At 42.9% G+C, this 18,572-nt stretch overlaps 1 protein-coding gene and 1 long non-coding RNA gene across 2 annotated transcripts in view; one reads left to right on the plus strand and one right to left on the minus strand.

Annotated features, from left to right (window-relative positions):
• The window catches only part of HSD17B2 (hydroxysteroid 17-beta dehydrogenase 2), a 75,012-nt gene extending 69,652 nt beyond the window's left edge, over positions 1–5,360 (minus strand). The window contains exon 1 of the mRNA XM_027619047.2: positions 5,093–5,360. Within this exon, the coding sequence (XP_027474848.2) occupies positions 5,093–5,360 (268 nt within the window). The remainder of the gene's footprint in view (positions 1–5,092) is intronic.
• LOC113936102 lies at positions 5,120–12,287 on the plus strand. The gene is made up of 3 exons (XR_003524198.1): positions 5,120–5,216; positions 11,367–11,441; positions 12,139–12,287. It is a non-coding gene; the product is annotated as an uncharacterized LOC113936102 (long non-coding RNA).
• Positions 12,288–18,572: the final 6,285 nt, after the last annotated feature.

The following is an 18,572-nucleotide window of genomic DNA, read 5'->3' on the forward strand; positions in this document are numbered from 1 at the left end:
TGAAGTTAAGGGGAGTTGGTATTTCTGAGCACAGAGGGAGGATCTTGTGATGCGGAGGAGTCAGGGAGTGACAGAGTATAGTCTGTAGTGAATCCTGTGCTTAAGAGGAGATGCCACTTTGTGATGACGGGTGGGAGGGAACTCCCAGGGGTCACTGGATCATCCAAGCTGGGCAAGTTCCCCTATTCCACTCCATCACTGCTCCCTGCCTACTTGGCCCCCATCTTGTCCTCTTTGAGACCTGGATTTACTGATTTTCCTCATTCCAGGTCATCTGCTTATGTCTGTTTGGTTCAGTACAACAGAACTATCTGAACCATCTACCCACTAACCTGATGCCAATGGCCTTACCTCAGAACATTTGCTGATTGAACAAACACATTTTATATCCTAGACACCATGGCTAGTTGGTGACACTGGTAATGGCAGTGGTTAAGAGCATGGCTTTGGGTGGTAGGTAGGTGTGACCTGGTTTTAGCCCACCTCTGCTACTTAATAGCTCGGTGACTTTGGACATGTAGTGCCCTTGTTCACAAGATATAAGTGATTAGGGTTATGAGAATCAAATATAAAATGTAAAACTCTGAACACAGTGATGTTATTTCTTAGTCCCATGGTAAATATTTACCCATCTTAGTAATCTAATGTTAGATCCAAATCCCAAGCAATGCCAACAGTGTTCAGTTTTAGAACCTTAATTGGACTATTAATAAGTCCCAGAAGGGGTCACTATCCACCTAGGACCCTTTGTTTAGAGCATAACATAAGGACTTCCACATAACACAGATCCTTCGTCCGGCCCTTCATCCATCCCCCATTGTATGCTGTTTTGAAAACTCCAATTAAAAATTATCCAACTCAACAAGTTTTAATGAGTGCTGGTTGTGTTGTGTAGTAGCTGCTTAACCAATTAGCCTGGAAGACCTTCCTATTTTCCCTGTAGAAAGCTACTTTTCCATTCCTAATGAGGTCCCTCTTTTGTCAAGCTTTCCGCAGCCTCTAACACGGAGCCTGGCCCACCCCTGGGCTCCAGGCACTCAGGAACCCTCCTGGAGGCACCTCTGTGCCCCATCGCACAGCCATGCTTAGGTATGGCCACATCTCTCCCAGCAGACTGTGAAGCCCTCTAGGTGTGTGCCCTGCACCCAACAGATGCTGAATCAAGTTGGTTGGGAAAGATGGAGGGGCCAGGATGGAAGGCCCAAGGGCAGAAAATCAAAGTTACCTTTGCGTTTTCCACCTAGTTGCAAGGGTAGGCTGAGAAGGATAATGCACCACCTCAGAGGAGGAGGAGAAACCCAGTGGTCAAAGGTCTAGGGAAACTGGAAACTTTGATCCCATCATTTGACAACATTGTGATTGCATGGGCTTTAATTTTCTTCCCCCATTGCTTCTAGAAGGTACACCGCACATACTGAGCACTCAATAAATAGCTGTTACATAAATAAATGAATGTTTCTTCTCTCCATTTCTTTGTCAGACTTTCTTTTTCTTTGTTCTACCTAACCCCTACTCTTCAACCTTTCCCCTCACCACCTGATGCACAAAATCTCCTCCCTTCTCCCTCCCTCTTTCCCTCTCCCTCTGTCTCATCCACTAAAGCCATCTATGCGAGAGAGAGAGAGAGAGAGAGAGAGAGAGAGAGAGTGTGTGTGTGTGTGTGTACTGTCATTTCTAGTCTACAGAGGAGAAAACGGAAGTTCAAAAGCCCAAAGCTGGGTACCAATGGTCACACAGCTAACAAGAGGTATGTAACAGGTAATGTCATACTGCCCCAGATCCTTTGGCCATTTTTGTGTGCTCTAATCCATGGAGTTCTCCACTCTCAGTAGCCAGCACCTGCAACTTTGTTCCAGGGCTGCCCCAGGACACCAGAGCTCACTTTGCCAGTGAACATGGAACATGGAAAACCACAAGTGCCAGGAGTTTAAGCCTCCCCACCTCCCCACCACCAAGGCGGGGTGACAGCCCTTAACTAATGACTGACAGTGTGAGGGCATTGGGACTACAGCTCCCTGGCCCCCAATGGGGACAGCTCTCATGTGTGACCCCCACTGCCTCCAGATCAGCCCAAGCGAGTAAGCCAACATGACCTTCAGCCAACTCCCCTTGAGGCTGCACCCCAGCTTGGCTTCCCTTCCCTGCCCATTTTCCCTACTCCTGGACCAGTGTTCCTTGGAAACCTTCCTAATAAAGCCTTTTCCCCTAAATCCTTATCTCAAGCCCGGTTTCTGGAAGATGCAGTCTAAGGCAAGTTAATGTAGGATTCAAACCCAAGCCTGTCAGACTTCAGCATTTTTTTTTTTCCATTATATTGTGCCTGAGATGCCATTGCAACGATATGGGCCTTCTCTTCACTAATTTCATAGCCATTTAAAAAATTGAATGGTTACTATAGCTTCAGGTGCCTTGAAGACAAATATGACGTTTCCGAAGCTCTATGCTTGCTTCTTTCTTCTTACTATAATTATACGTCTCTGAGACAAAAGATCTTTTAAATAGCCTAGCAAAATGAAGTAAGGGACTCAAAGAAAAATGTTACTGTTTTCAACTTATCTTTGTAATTGTCTTATACCGGGGTCCGTAATTAAACAGGCACTAAAACGGACTTCATCCTTTCAACGTGATCTCTCTTTAAAATGTTTTCATTATAGAAGGAATAGAACTGCACTGGAGGAATTCTAGGGGGGGAAACAAATCTAAGTGCTCGAGTCCAGCCATTCACAATTTCCTTCAGTGTTTTCCTATCCCTCTGACACAGGTACGGTCTTATTCAAAAGCCTGGAGCCCCTGGGTCTCCCGTTAGCCCATCTTTCCATTTTGTGACACAGTCCTGTGGTTGTCATCTTTAATTCTCGTCCGTTGTTACACCCAGAGGATAGATGGTAACCTGTCACCATTTTAATCGCTTTTGATATTTCATGATTGTAAATGATGGCACTGAACAACGTTGTGAATATGCCATGTTGTTTGCATCTACCCTTTTCCCGTACTTCAGATTATTTCTTTAAGGGAAGTCTCCAAATCTTGAATTGCCAGATAAAGGAATAAAATGTATGGCTTTTGATGTACACCGCCACAGGTCTTCAACCCACCCTAAAATGAGTACCCATTTATAACATAAGCCGACCTGAAACAAAGATTATTATTCCAAGTAAGGGTGCCTTATTTGTTAATGAGTTCTGCTCTAACTAGATGGATTCATTTTAAATTTCTCCATTTAGTAGAAAGGTCTGGAAACCTTCTCTAGAATTATACTGAAACTGTGGCATACCTCATGAAAATGACTTAGAACCTTAAGGGGACATTGCAGTCATCCTTAAATGGATGTAGCTCCTTTCTTAATTCCAAGCTAATTGCTAAGCATTTCATGGAGGGATTAGTCACTGGACTTGAGTTCCTAATTGAATCAGTCATTTTATACACAACAAAACACAAGTCAGGACATTTCAATGGCTGATGTAGGCTAACTGACTTGGGTGTGTATTTTGTGCGTTTCTGCATGCCTACATCTTCAAAAACAGAGGATACGGTACACTGACAAGATAAATAAACAAGACAGAATTCCTGTTTTCTCAGTCACCTTGAAGTTTGCCAGAGTTTACCCCAAGGTTTGGTATTTTTGCTTATTAGCCTGTGAAGTACTGCTCCCTGAAATTGATTTTCCAGGACTTTTTGGACCGCCAAGAGATCATGTCCCATTAGCATCAAGCACAGTATGACTGTTATGTATTTTTTTTTAACATGTTTAATTGTTCCATCTTCTTTCAGGCAAGTGGGAAAGTACAATAAATAAAAACCTGCAATTATTCTGAAGATCACGGGTACACACATGGTACGCATAGAACAGAGGATTTTAGACTGCTATTACAGCTTTTCACTCAGCCCCCCTGCGTAAGGATTCTAGTGAAAAGTGGAAAACCTACCCCGTCTTCTAGATGCATGATTCCAGGCGATACTAGACATTCATTAGATAAACATCCTATTGATCAACTGTATTTTCTACCTTTGAACTGTTTGGGTTGTTCCCCCCCCCCCCTTGAAAAATCTTGTTTTCCATAGCATTCCAAAACTCCAACAAGTGCCAACCTGCATTTTATCTTAAGAGAGAATTTCACTATCAGGGTAACGTCAAAGGCAAAATGGACAGGTCACTTGACAGTCCATTTCTCAGTGCAATGAGAAGAGGCCTGATTTGCTTCCATCCACACCCTAAGTTTGCCTTCATCCCAGCAGGTCACAGCCTTGGGGCGGCGTGTGGGGTGATGACCTCGGGGCAAATGCTTCTGCAGCAGATGCCTCACCTGGGCAGGACTTTCTGGGTTAGGATATCGATGGGTAATCCTAATTAAAGCCCCATCCAAGCTCAAACTTCACAACCAAACAAACCAGTTTTACAACACACAGGAATTTAATTTGGCCTCACACTTGCAGTGGAAAAAGAAACACAAAAGAAGAAAAAGGCTGGTGGCTGAGCTAATGAGCAACTGCCTTCCAGACACACTGCCAACTTGATTCAATTAAGAAACATTAGTGGTCTAATGACAGATTTGAAGACAAAAGGTTCAGATGAGGCATGGTTTTATGACCGCAGCCAGGCAAACCGCAAAATTTCCAACCTGGGTAAGAGTCCCTTTGATATTTCAAAAATCCAGCAAAGTACAAGGGGAGGCTGATTTTGCAAGCTTTCTTGCACATCTAAGGAATAAGAAGAGCCTAAGCCTAGAACACAGCCAAACATTAATCTCAGAGCAAAATTCCATTTAAGCCGAAAGAAACCTATGTGGCTTTCCTGGGTCCAACAAAACACATGAAATACCAGAGGTTTGCTTTTTCTTCTTTATCCTGGGAAATGAACAAAATCATGGCTTGGGTGCCCTTCCCTCCATCAGTCCCTCTTACCTCCAGCCCCTTCCAGTTCATCTCGTGAAAAAAAGCAAACCAAAACACCGCAGTGAGAGACACTTAGGGATGTGCTTCCATTTACTCCATGCCAAGTATTTTATCTTTAAAGCTAATTTGAAAATTCCCGCTACCCCAAAGCCCATGCCAGGTTCTGCCCTGAGTGAGAACTGCAGTACCGTCCACTTACCTGTGATCAGCACAGCCTTTTGATCCACAGGTAACAACTCTTGACCTGATAGGTAAGTATACAGGAGGAAACAGGACGGGAGGCAGAGGATCAAGCTCCAGGAGAGGGACAGGCTGAGCAGCAGGTAAGCCCCTCCCCAGAGACCCGCCAGGCAGACCACCTTTCTGCTGGCCTGCCCTGGGCTCTTCTTGAGATTGCAAAGAGCTATTCCTGCCAGCACTACGGCGACAGCCAGGCAGAGCCACGCTGTCTCAGAGAAGGTGCTCATTCTCAGAGACGTGCTGCACCTTTGCGTGCTCAGGACCAGCGAGACAAGCGGGCAAAGGCTGGGTGGAGGCAGCCTGGGTTATATGTACAGAGAGGCAAGAAGGGAGGGGGAGAAAGTGGCTCTGGCACACTTCAGATGAACAGGGATTAAGCACACTCACACAGGCACATTTTTGCCGGTGGGTCCTTGAAACCAGTGAGCAGTTTCATATAAATACCAGAGCACTTCCTATTCAATAGCTCCCCCAAAGCCACCCGCACACATGACACATACACATACTCACCCACAACAAACGCACACAGGTTATGTTTTCATGACCTCTGGTGAGATAACTAGTTGGATAATAATTGACAGAATTCAATCTGAACACTGAATAACAAAACCTTTAGCTCACAGGAAACATCTTCTGCTTTAGGAGCCCGGGCGTGACTGTCAAGTTCTCTTTCCGACTGGAGGTGGGGGCCGGGTGGGTTGGGGGGGACAGGGACCGGGTGTGTGTGTGTGTGTGTGTGTGCGCGCGCGCGCATGCATGTGTAAATGCAAGCAACCGATGAGGTTTGGAAGATCTGGAGGGGAAGACCACTCTGATTTTGTTCGTGTCTGCACGCCATCTCCCACCTGCATCAGGCTGAAGTGTTGCATAGCGAGGGAAGATAGAATACAGAGGAAGAGATTCTTGGCAGATGACAAGTGAGCTGGTCTTGCCAGAAAGGAGGTATGCCAGGCAGAGATAACAATGATAATACGATTATAATGGTCAATATCCACTGGTACTTATTTATGCCAGGGGCCACGTTCCGCTACTTATTCATTTATTCTCTTTTTTGAGACCCTATTCTCTGCCATGCCCTGCTCCAGGCAATGGGACTCAGCAGTCAATATGCCCAGTCTCTTCGAATACAGTGTCTTTATGAGGAAGATTCTCTCTTTGTAGTGATTTTACAAGGGAGGACACTGAGGCACAGAGAGGTCAGAGACTTGCTCAAGGGGCGCCTGGGTGGCTCAGTCGGTTGGGTGCCTGCTTTCGGCTCGGGTCATGATCCCGGGGTCCTGGGATCAAGCCCTGCATTGGGCTCCCTGCTCGGCAGGGAGTCTGCTTCTCCCTCTGCCACTCCCCTTGTGCTCTCTCCCTCTTCCTCTCTCAAATAAATAAATAAAATTTAAAAAAAAAGCAGACACTTGCTCGAGATCACGCAGCAGTGGAGTCAAGCAGCCTTGTTTCAGTGGCTCTGAGCCACTCTACTGCCTGCTTTAGGCAAAAAATAAAACACTATGTTATAAACTAGCCCTTCCCTGCTTTAGCCTTGTTTGAACCTCATGAAACACTTAAGGGATCAGTATGCTCATTTACAGAGGAAAACTGCAGCTAGGAGAGGGTACATTCCTTATGAAAGAGCAGGTACATCCTGACCATGCCCGTGACCCACTGGCTCAAGAGCCCACACTCTGGAGCCTTGACACCTAATTGACCACCAGTGACAACACTGACAGCCCCAAAGGGCACGGCCGCTGGGCTTATGGCACATCTTCCGTGTGCTGGGCAGAATTCTGATAAAGGCAGGGTGTTAGCATATCTGGAGAGACAAGAAAAGCTCTCACTTGGAGGTCAGATTACCTATATTCAAATCTAACCTGAGCCCTGCCACTTACTAACCAGGAAGTCAGGAGGGTCTACTTCCCTAGACCCCCAATCAGCTGTAAAATAAAAATACCAAGGTAAAGCCCTTAGCTCACCCTGCCTGGCACACCAGACGTAGTCTCATAAATGCTGGCAATGCATGCTTTTTATTTTTTTAGATCGATTTTATTTATTTATTTATTTATTTATTTATTTATTTATTTATTTATTTATAGAAGGAGCAGGGGGAGGGGCAGAGGGAGAGCAAGAGAGAATCCCTAAGCAGACTCCCACTGAGCAGGGAGCCCAATGCCGGGCTGGATCCCAGGACTCTCAGATCATCGTGACCTGAGCCGAAATCTAGAGTCAGATGCTTAACTGACGGAACCACCCTAGGCGCCCAATTCATGCTTTTTAAACAGGAAAGGAAGAACTTCAGGAGTAGAAGAAAGGGCCCAGTGGAATATATACTAGTCCCCAGGTATGGGCTGAGGGGCCAGGAGGAAGGCAAGACCGCACTTCCAGGGGCGTGCGGGAGGCAGGGCTTCGGAGGAAATGTACCCAGCAGTCTGTGATGGACGAAGGTAGAGAGAAATTTGGACAGGGAGTTGGGGAAATGAGAATCGCTCATCTGCTCTTGGCCAGGGTAATTACAAAGGCAGCCCTCCTGGGGCTCAGGGCTATCTCCAGGTCCGAGGGAGAGCAGGTGGGAGGCAATGACTTGTGGACCTTAGCATACAGTGGAACTGTGTGGGGTGACCACAAAGCCCTTACAGGGGTCTTGTGTGGGGCAATGACACATCTTGTCTGCCCCCCCAGCTGCATGGACACCTGAGGTGGGGAGAGATTGCTAGCTCCAGGCCAGGAAGCATTGGGGTGAGGATTTGGAATTCCCTTGGCTAGACCTGAGGTCTTCCTCCTTCCACACACCCCGTTCCCTCCTGTCAGCTGTGTGCACACCCATCCCAGGAGCAGGGACCTCCCCTGGGCCTCATGGTCTCACTACCCCGGGAGGATTCAGTCAGGCTAGCTCAGGTATTGGATAGCTTTCTAGGTGAGGGTGCAGGACGGGTTATGGCTCTTGGCTGTGGGCCTTGGCACTTCTTCAGGGCTCCCACACTGGGGCTGAGGCCAAACACCCTTGTGGGTTTCCTGATGTGGGCACACCCACTGAAAATGAAGCAAATCTCCTGGTGGCAGCCCACTTGGCTTCTCAGCTGCTCAGTCCTGGGGCTCCGGAGGAGAGGCCAAAAGCTGCCATGGCACAGAAGTCTAGGTAAGGATGCTCTGCACCCTCTGATGGGGCAGGAGGTGCACAATATTAGGATGGTGAGTTGTACTGGAGGGTGTTACGCTGAGTGAAATAAGTCAATCAGAGAAAGACATGTATCCTATGACCTCACTGATATGAGGAATTCTTAATCTCAGGAAACAAACTGAGGGTTGGAGTGGTGGGGGGTGGGAGGGATGGGGTGGCTGGGTGATAGACATTGGGGAGGGTATGTGCTATGGTGAGCGCTGTAAATTGTACAAGACTGATGAATCACGGATCTGTACTTCTGAAACAAATAATGCAATATATGTTAAGAAAAAAAGAAGAAGAAGAAGACAGCAGGAGGGGAAGAATGAAGGGGAGTAAGTCGGAGGGGGAGACGAACCATGAGAGACGATGGACTCTGAAAAGCAAACTGAGGGTTCTAGAGGGGAGGGGGGTGGGGGGATGGGTTAACCTGGTGATGGGTATCAAAGAGGGCACATTCTGCGCGGAGCACTGGGTGTTATGCACAAACAATGAATCATGGAACACTACATCAAAAACTAATGATGTAATGTATGGTGATTAACATAACAATAAAAATTATTTTAAAAAATTAAATTAAATTAAATTAAAAAAATAAAGTGGGTTTCTTGTATACAAAAAAAAAAAAGCACACGGTTTGGCTTTTATGCACTGATTCTTTTCTTCACTCATGTTTCATTGGTTTGCATAATAACAACAACAAAAAAAGGATGGTGAGTTGTAAAGCCCTGTGGAACTGAGTTCAAATCCTGACTCTGCCACCTCCTAGCCCTTCCTGAGGCTCCATTTCCTCTTCTAAAGAAAGGGAACCCAGCCCCCTAAGGTTTTGTTTTTGTTTTGTTTTTAAGATTTATTTATTTATTTGAGAGAGAGAGTACACCAGAGGCAGAGGGAGAGACTCCCAAACAGACGCTGCACTGAGCACAGAGCCCGACATGGGGCTGGATCTCACAACCCTCAGATCAAGACCTGAGCCAAAACCAAGGGTTGGACCGACTGAGCCACCCACATGCCCGGGTGCCTGGCACTGACTCCTGGGCAGAGGAGAAGGTTCTTGCCAATCCCATCATCACATGTTCATTTCTTCATTTAGTTCATCACATAGCTCTTGCCCTTGCCATCCTTCAGACACCTGCTTCCATGTCACTTCTCGCCACCCAACCTCAATCTCTTCCATCACCACTGTATTCACCCCTTACCTGCAGTTAGCTCCATTCATAATTCTGAACATAATTTATTTTTAAGACTGTTCTGTCTCAGGACACCTGGGTGGTTCAGTCGGTTGAGCATCTGCCTTCGGCTCAAGTCATGATCCCAGGGTCCTGGGATCAAGTCCTGCTCCAGGCTCCCTGCTCAGCAGGGAGCTTGTTTCTCCCTCTGCCTGCCGCTCCCCCCTGCTTGTGCTCTCTTGCGCTCTCTCTCTCAAATAAATAAATAAAATCTTAAAAAAAAAAAGACTGTTCTGTCTCCCCTACTAGACCATGAACTTCATGAGGGCAAGAACCATATCTGTTTTTTGTTTTTTATTCACTGTGCACAAAATGCCTAGCCTAGTGTCAGTCCCATGGCATGTACATAATTAACATCTGTTGAATGAATAAAGGAAAGAGCAAATCTTTACAGAGTGCCTTCTAGGTGGCCGATTCTGCACCAGCCATGAGGGAATTCACCAGTGAATAATATGGACCCAGTTCCTGACCTTGGGGAGTAGCTGCCACAGGAGCAGTGACTAGTGGGGCTGGATGGTGGGGGAAAGAAAGGCCTTATATCAACTGGGAACACAAATGGAGACGCAGAATTCTCCAGTAAGAAGTAGCCCAACTCCTTCTGGCCCCTGAATGAGGACCTTAGGGTCCCGGTCTATCTGAGGGCTGCCCTGCCTCTGAATGAGGACCTCCTCCATCTGGCTGAGCTGATTTGTATCTCCTTTTTGTCCCCATCATTTTGTTTTAGGGCTATCCTTGAGGCCATCCTTGCTTGGAAGTGTCTCATTTTTTTGCATGCTTCTTCTGAGGGAAGGAGCCAATTGGATCGAGTTATTCTCGCTAATGATGCCAACGGGTAAATGAGTTGCTTCCTTCTGCTGGTAGAGGTGGCTTCCAAAAGGCGCTTCTGAAGACAAGATATCTTACCCGTAAGAGAGGATTTCCCAACTTGGGCCAAAACAAACAAACAAACAAACAAACAAAAAAACATTTCTGAGAATCCTGGAACGAACACTTTCTTAGTACCAGTGGCCCTTGAGTTTAGAAGGGAATTGGAAGTAACTTCACGTTAGATTCTCTCTGTAACATCTCCACCAAGTGGTCATCTTGTCAGTACACCTCTGATCACAGGCACAGACAAGCCTCTGAAGGCTGACTTTCCAGTTGAGGACATTATTAGAAAGTTCTCCTCTAGATTAAGTTTGATCCTGTGATCTGTCCTTTCTTTGCCACTTGGAGTCACACAGACCACATCTACTCCTTATTTCTTTCAGACATTTGAAGATTGCTCTCTTCCTTCTCCAGGCTGATAGTCTTCAATTCTCTTAAGTGCCCCTTATAGACATCCTAATGTGGCTTATCTGGCACAAAGTGCCTGAAGCATCCACAAGGTTAAGAGTTCAAACACTTGGGGCACCTGGGCGGCTCAGCCGGTTGAGCATCTGCTCTCAGGGTCGTGGGATCAGGCCCCGCGTTGCGCTCTGCTCACCGGCGGGTCTGCTTCTCCCTTTCACTCTCCCCCTGGTTCTCTCTCTCTCTCTCTCAAATAAATAAATAACATCTTTAAAAAAAAGGGTTCAAACACTTAAAAAATCATGTTGCAGTAAGTGAAGAACATGTCATTATTATGGTGAGGGTGGCATGGTGATGGTGTGATTCACCAAGCAGGGAATGACCACGTGTTGATGTCATGGTCACCCAAACTTCATGGTATGGACTGGGTGGGACAGGTAATAACAGATCATCTCATGGACATCAGGGAAGTCTTGCTGGTAACACAAGTTTTGTTGTGATTTTCACACTTTTTGGACAATAACTAATGTCTTAAGTGTTGATTTGTAATTTGTGTAAATTTTCTATATCTCATTCTCTATTTCATACAGTGGGAGAGAAAAACACTAGGAGAAGACAACCAGAAGTTGGGGCTGGATCAAGTCTTTGTTCTGTCATTGACGTGTGTGAGTTGAAGATGTCTAAACTCCACAATTATCATTAATTCCAAATAGGTCTCATATCTTATGTACTGTATAAAGTTTCAAGGATCCTTAGCAGCCTGGCCTTTCTTAGAATGGGATCCAGTTAATTCTTCCCTGGAAGGTTGGACCCAGAACAGGGCACAATATTTTTCACTACGGTGCAAATAGTACAGAATAGGGCGAGATTATTACCTCCCCTGGCCTTGAAGCTACATTTTTACTCATATGTCTAAAGACTCATTTGCTCATTTGATAACTGACTCTTGTTCAGTTGACCCTCACTGTGTTTGCTGTCAAATAAAATTCCGGTTTTTGTAGGAAGTTTGTTGTCATTTGAAGTTTTTTTGTTGTAAAATACACGTGGAGAAATTGTCCAAAATATAAATGTAAATAAATATCCACGGATCCATGTGGATATAAATAAATGATGGAATAAATAAATGGAGGAAAAAAGACAAATGTCCCACATGGCAAAATTCCAAGTAACTTATGTAGATATTCCCCACTCAAGGAGGTGATGCAGAACTCACTTAATGAGCTTGGCAGCACAGCATGGAGACAGGGAAACAGAGTAAGCTGATGCTGGAGAAACCTGACAAACACAACCTCAACCGGGTAATCAAGGTCAACATCAACAGTGATAAGTCATGTGATGAAAATGGCCCCTTTGTCATTGCAGAACATTCTACAAAAGGCCTGATCAGCACTGTCAAGATTATCTAAAAGAAGGAACTTCTGAGAAATGGTCACAGTCAAGAGGAACCTAAGGAGCCATGAGCAATAAATGTCATGCAGGATCTTGGATATGACTCTGGAGCAGAACAAGGACATCAGGTAAAAACTAAGGAAATCTGAATAAAGCATGAACTTTAGATAATGAGAATGTATTGTATTGGTTCATTAGTTGTGACAATGCCCCATAGTAATGGAAGATGTTGTGAGTATGGGAAAGTGCCTGTGGGTATACGGGAACTCCATCCTGTCTTCAAATTTTTCAGTAAGCCTAAAGGTATTCTAAAGTTAAAAGTTTATTTATTTAAGTATATGATAATATATATATTATATATATATATATATAATCCCAAATATGATAAATATTAGTAATTTTATAATAATATAATTTAATGTTTTAGATTTATACCTCTATGAGTATATGATAGTAAATATATTTAATTATAATAAAAATAAATAGATGTAAAAATATATTTAAGTAAACTTTTTATTTTAGAATAGATTTACAGGGACACCTGGGTGGCTCAGTCAGTTGAGCGTCTGCCTTCGGCTGGGGTCCTGGGACTGAGTCCCATGTCTGGCTCCTTGCTCGTCGGGGAGCCTGCTGCTCCCGCTGTTCATCCTCTCTCTGACAAATAAATTAATTAATTAATTTAAAAAAAAGAATAGATTTACAAAAAACTATGAAGATAGTAGTTTTATTTATACATATACATATGTAGCAGTATATATATACATATATAGTAATATATTATTATAAATATATTATATATAAACATATTTATATTATATAATGTATATATAATTATATGTATAAAAATATATGCACATATCTCAATGAATGAAAGAAATTATAACACCCCTTTGGTCAAGAAGAAGAACATTGTCAGCAACCCCCAGAAACCCCTTTCATGCTCCCTCCCAATTACTCTCCTTTCTCTCTTCCTCAAAAATAACCATTATCCTGACTTTTAACAGCATAATCTAGCTTTGCCAGTTTTTTTAAACTTTGTATAAATAGAATCGTATAATATTAATGTCAGCTGGGTCACTTGACACTGTATAGATCCATCCATGTTGTATGGATAACTAATTTTCATTGCAGAAAACAAGGTTGGCAAATTACAGACGATGGCACAAATCTGGTCTGTTAACATGTTTTGGTAAATGAAGTTTTACTGGAGTACAGCCATGCTCATTTATTTACTTACTTCTGTGTCTGTTTTCCTGCTACAATGGCAAAGTTGGTTAGTCGAGAAAGAGATCATAAGACCTGCAAAGCCGAAAATCTTCACTATCTTGTTCTTTACGTAAGCATTTTGCCAACCTCTGCTGTAAAGCATTTTGTTGCATAAATATACCTCTGTTTGTTTCTCCATTGTATTAACGGAAAAATTAGTTTTTCACTTTGCTGGCTATCGGGTGAGGCCTAGAGGGAGAGGAAGAGAAAATCTCAAGGGGGCTCCACGCTAAGCACAGAGCCGGAGGCAGGACTCAACCTTACGACCCTGAGATCATGACCTGAGCCGAAATCCAGAGGCAGATGCCTAGCCGACTGAGCCCTCCAGGTGCCCCTGCTATAAATATTCTTATAAACATATCTTGAAGCACATGTGCATCCACTGCCCTTGGGTACATTCAATGGAGTGGAACTATGGAAGCCATGGCGTATACATGAATTCAGCTTTAGTGCCATTCTTTTCCTCCTAAAATGATTGCACCATTTCCAAGTAGACTATGAGAGTTCCAGTTGCTCCACACTGTTCCTCAAATTTGGTATTGTCAGGCTTCATTTTAACTATTCTGATAGATCTGCAGTTGGATCTAATTGAGTTTCACATTTCTTTTCTCTGATGACTAATAATTTTGAAAAACTTTTCATATGTTGATTGGCTATGTGATATTCTCTTTGTGAGGTGCTTTATCAAGTTTTTTCTAACTTCTCTAGATGGATGGTTTTTTAAGCCTTTTTTCTTTTTAAACTAAATGCGTTTTAAGGCTGAACGATATTTTTAAGTATGTCTGAGTTGCATTCCCCGTGTTTGGTATGTACTATTTTCATTATTGTTCAATGAAAAATGTTTTATCATTTCTATTAGGATTTGTTCTTTGTTACATGGGTTATTTAGAAATTTTATATTTTATACTTTCAGGGGCGCCTGGGTGGCTCAGTTCGTTAAGTGTCTGCCTTCGACTCAGGTCATGATCCCAGGGTCCTGGGATCAAGCCCCGAGTTGGGCTCCCTGCTCAGTGGGGAGTCTGCTTCTCCCTCTTCCCTGCCCCTGCTCATGCTTGTGTGCTCTCTCTCTCACCTCTCTCTCTGAAATAAATAAATATAAACTTTTTAAAAAAGAAATGTATTTTATAATTTCATATGGGAAATTTTAATGATATCTTATTGCACTTCCTAGCTTAACTTTACTCATATTGAAAAACATATTATGGGTGATTTCAGTCCTTTGAAATATCTTGAGTCTTGCTCTATGGCCCATCACATAGTTGATTTCTATAAACATTCACATGTGCTTAGAATGTATATTCTGTGGTTTGTTCCACTGATCCATGCATATCAAAGAGGGTCTTTTCCATCCCTCATAGTTTCAGTTATGCTGAATTCTTACATTTCAGATAGTCTCTTCAAAGCACCAGATACTAGGGTACTTGTTTTCTTTTCCAGTGTAACAATCTTTGTCTTTTACACAAGCAATTTAGTTCATTTACGTTTCATGTAAGTATTGATATGTTTAGTTTAAATCTATCATTTTACTGGTTACCTTCTATTAGTCTTTTCTATTCTTTATTACTTTTCTTCTACTTTCTTGACTTCCTCTGAATTAATTATTCTTTGTTATTCTTCCACCCTCCCCCCTTATTACCTTGATATGGATGCACTCCTTGTGATTCTTTTAACAGTTACTTAAATGACTTACCAAAGTTCACCATGACTTGGTATTTTTGCTCCCTTGGTAGATCATGCCAGGACCTTTGGACACTTGCACACCACTCCCCACCATCCTTAGTTATATGCTATAGTCCTCATAAATTTTTATTATCTAGACATGTCAAATCCCACAGGATGTTATTATATTTGTTTTATACAGTCAACAGTCATTTAGATTTTCCAACAAAGTAGTTAGCCTTTTGCGGCTTCTCATTCCTTCCCATTATCACCATGCTTGCCCTTGAGATCATTTTTCTTTAGTCTTTCTTTTTCTTTGTTTAAGATTTATTCATTTATTTATTTGAGAGAGGGAGAGAGTGTGCAGGGAGGGGCAGCGGGAGAGAGAAACTTCAGCAGACTCCTCACGGAGCTTGGAGCCCGACACGGGGCTTGATCTCACAACCCTGAGATCATGACCTGAGCCAAAACCAAGGGCCAGACGCTTAACCAACTGCACCACCCAGGGGCCCCCTTTTTTAGTATTTCTTTGGTGTGGGTGCGAGTGATGAAATCTTTTTTTTTTTTTCTGAAAATGTCTTCATTGCACCATTTTTGAAGGATATATTCACTTCAAGGGCATAGAATTTTGAGTTGGCAGTTGTTCTCTTTCAGCATTTGATGCCTTTGAGGAGTTATATTTTATCTGGCTCTGTTGGATAAGCCCTCAGCAAGAGAGTTGATCCTAATTATCTTCTTTGCCATTACCAGAAGCAAAGTTCCTAAGTCTTTTTTATACCGTCTGGTAAGGCTCAGCTCTCCCTGTCCCTATAAGATATCTTATTTGTATGAAAATGTAAATGAAAACCCTGTTAAAGTTCATGTTAAGATTGAGTCCTCTATCCCTTCCTCCTAGTGACATATCATGGGAAAACCTAAGTGAATGTTCCATAGCTTTGTAAGTGTTGAAGCAAGACATTTCATAAGATGTTCATTCATTCACCACATATTTACTACTATGTGCCAGGTGTTGTTCTAGGTACTGAGAATATAAGAGTAAGTAAAATGTCTTGGTTCCTGCCCTCACAGAGAAGCCTAAATTCTAATTAGGGAGACAGACCAGTAAATAGACAATTACAATATAGCTATGAGTGACATACCTCTGGAAATCTTTCAAGTTGATATTAATCATCTGACATTTCTTTATTTTGCCAACAATGATATCAAAAGTGACTTTGTCAAATCCCTTGCTGAAATCCAAAATCTGTGTGTTTACTCATTCCACTAAGCAATAGAGTCATCCTAATCTGACATGTTTATTTATTGGTCAGCCATGTTACGTCCTAGTAACCATCTGTTCCTCTTCTAAGATTACGCAAACCACTCTTTTCCTAAGAGTCATGAAGAGAATCAGATTCCCCTCTGCTCTGTGGTTTTCAGAAGACATTTTCTTTCTCTTTTTGAAAAAGACAAAAATTGGGAGCTTGGGGCTTTCAGAGCTCAGAAGTGCTTCTTCAGAGTTTTTAATCTATGAATATGCTCACGACATCAAAGGTGTTTGTTGATAAAATCCAAATCTGGATTTTAGTATTAGAGAGAAAGTTATCCTACCTTTAAGTTTAGAAATGTTTTACATTTTTTAGTTTCTGTACTGTGTAATCTTCTTACAAATCTTTGATGTGATTCTGGCTGATAATTTCCTGGGACTGTAACTAAATAATTAGACTGCAACTAAATAATAAAATTGCCTAGATCAGTACTTCCCAAATTTTGTACTTGATAACCAGTGCAATCTTTTTAAAAGGAGAGAGATACACATTCAGTCTCCACCATTTAACTTTGCCGAGTAAGAATGCATTTAAAAATCAACTATCAACAGTCTACAAAAGAAAAGGTATTTTAACACTAAAGAAAAAAGGAAACAGTCTCAGAATGAAATAAGGTCTCATACTGAATAAATTTAACTTTATGAGAAATTTTCTATGTTGTCTTCATTTTTTAGAGAGCCCCCCGCCCCGGCCGGTAAAAGTTTTCTCACTGTCAGCAGGCAATGTGGGAACCAAAGTGAGAAAGCTATAGGGCTCTGCTCCTAAGACAACAATAGAAATTATACTCGTGAGATTTAGGGAATAAGTTCTAGATTCTGTGAACAGGAGGTGGCATGCTAAATCCTGATATTTTTATCTGTACTCTTCTTGGGCTGATTTCCTTCTCTTCTCGGCACTAAGCACAGCAAAGAACAAAACAGCATCAAGAATGGAAAAGTCAAACACATTAACCCATTGTCCTTGCCTCCCATACATTGTGTATCAAAGCAAAAGCATTAGGAAAGAGCCAGCTTGAAAGTTCCCTGAGTTCTGGGCGCCTGGGTGGCTCAGTTGGTTGGGCAACTGCCTTCGGCTCAGGTCTCGGCTCAGGTCATGATCCTGGAGTCCTGGGATCGAGTCCTGCATCGGGCTCCCTGCTCGGTGGGGAGTCTGCTTCTCCCTCTGACCCTCTTCCCTCTCGTGCTCTCTATCTCTCATTCTCTCTCTCTCAAATAATAAATAAAATCTTAAAAAAAAAAATCCCTGAGTTCTATCTGACATTATGTATCCAAACAGTAACATTAGGGAGGGGGGTGTGGGGGATGGAGTCACTGGGCGATGGGCAGTATTAAGTAGGGCACGTGTGGTGATGAGCACTGGGTGTTATATGCAACTAATGAATCGTTGAACACTACATCCAAAACTAATGATGTACTATATGCTGGCTAATTGAACACAATAATAAAAATAAATAAATAAATAAAAATTAAAAATTAAAAAAAATAACATTAGTAAAGAGCCAGCTTGAAAGATCCCTGAGTTGTATTTGGACTTATCCACGTTATATACTGACACGGGTTGGTTCTCTACCTATACAGCTTATTTCTCATGCGTACATTAAGGAATCAACATGTATAAAACTATTTCTGCCCATGCCTCCAAATCGCTCTCCTTTCTTATTCTCCCTTAAATGCCTTGCAATTAGTCTACAGCCTCTGTCTTCACTTCCTTTCCTCCCTTTTGGGAAGGGCCAGAGTGTGAGAATTCTACTCTGAATCAAGGGGGATAATAGCATGAATGACCCAACTCTCACTAGGCTGAATGGTGTGCCGGCTTCTTCCTGCCGCAGAAGGAAGGCCATGTATCTCCTTCCACGCGGGTCAGGCAAGCCCGAGCAACCATTCCATCAAGGCACTGATGATAATACAGCTTCTGGAAGCAATTCTTAAATGTGCTGGAGAGATAGTAACCACTTTTCACTGGCCCATGGTGACATGATGGTCCAGTAAGCACATCTGCTGAGTTTGCATGAGACTGAAGTCATTCAATTTCAAGGATTATCCTCAGAGACTACAGCCTTCCTCTCTTTTTGGCATTAAAATATATTTTGGTGAATGAAATGGTGATGAGAGGATACCACAGTTTAGTTGTTTTTTCTGTTTTGATGCCCTTACTCGACAAAATTAAAAGCTGGCA

This window comes from Zalophus californianus, chromosome 17 (genome assembly GCF_009762305.2).
Source record: "Zalophus californianus isolate mZalCal1 chromosome 17, mZalCal1.pri.v2, whole genome shotgun sequence".
Taxonomy (NCBI): Eukaryota; Metazoa; Chordata; class Mammalia; order Carnivora; family Otariidae; genus Zalophus; species Zalophus californianus.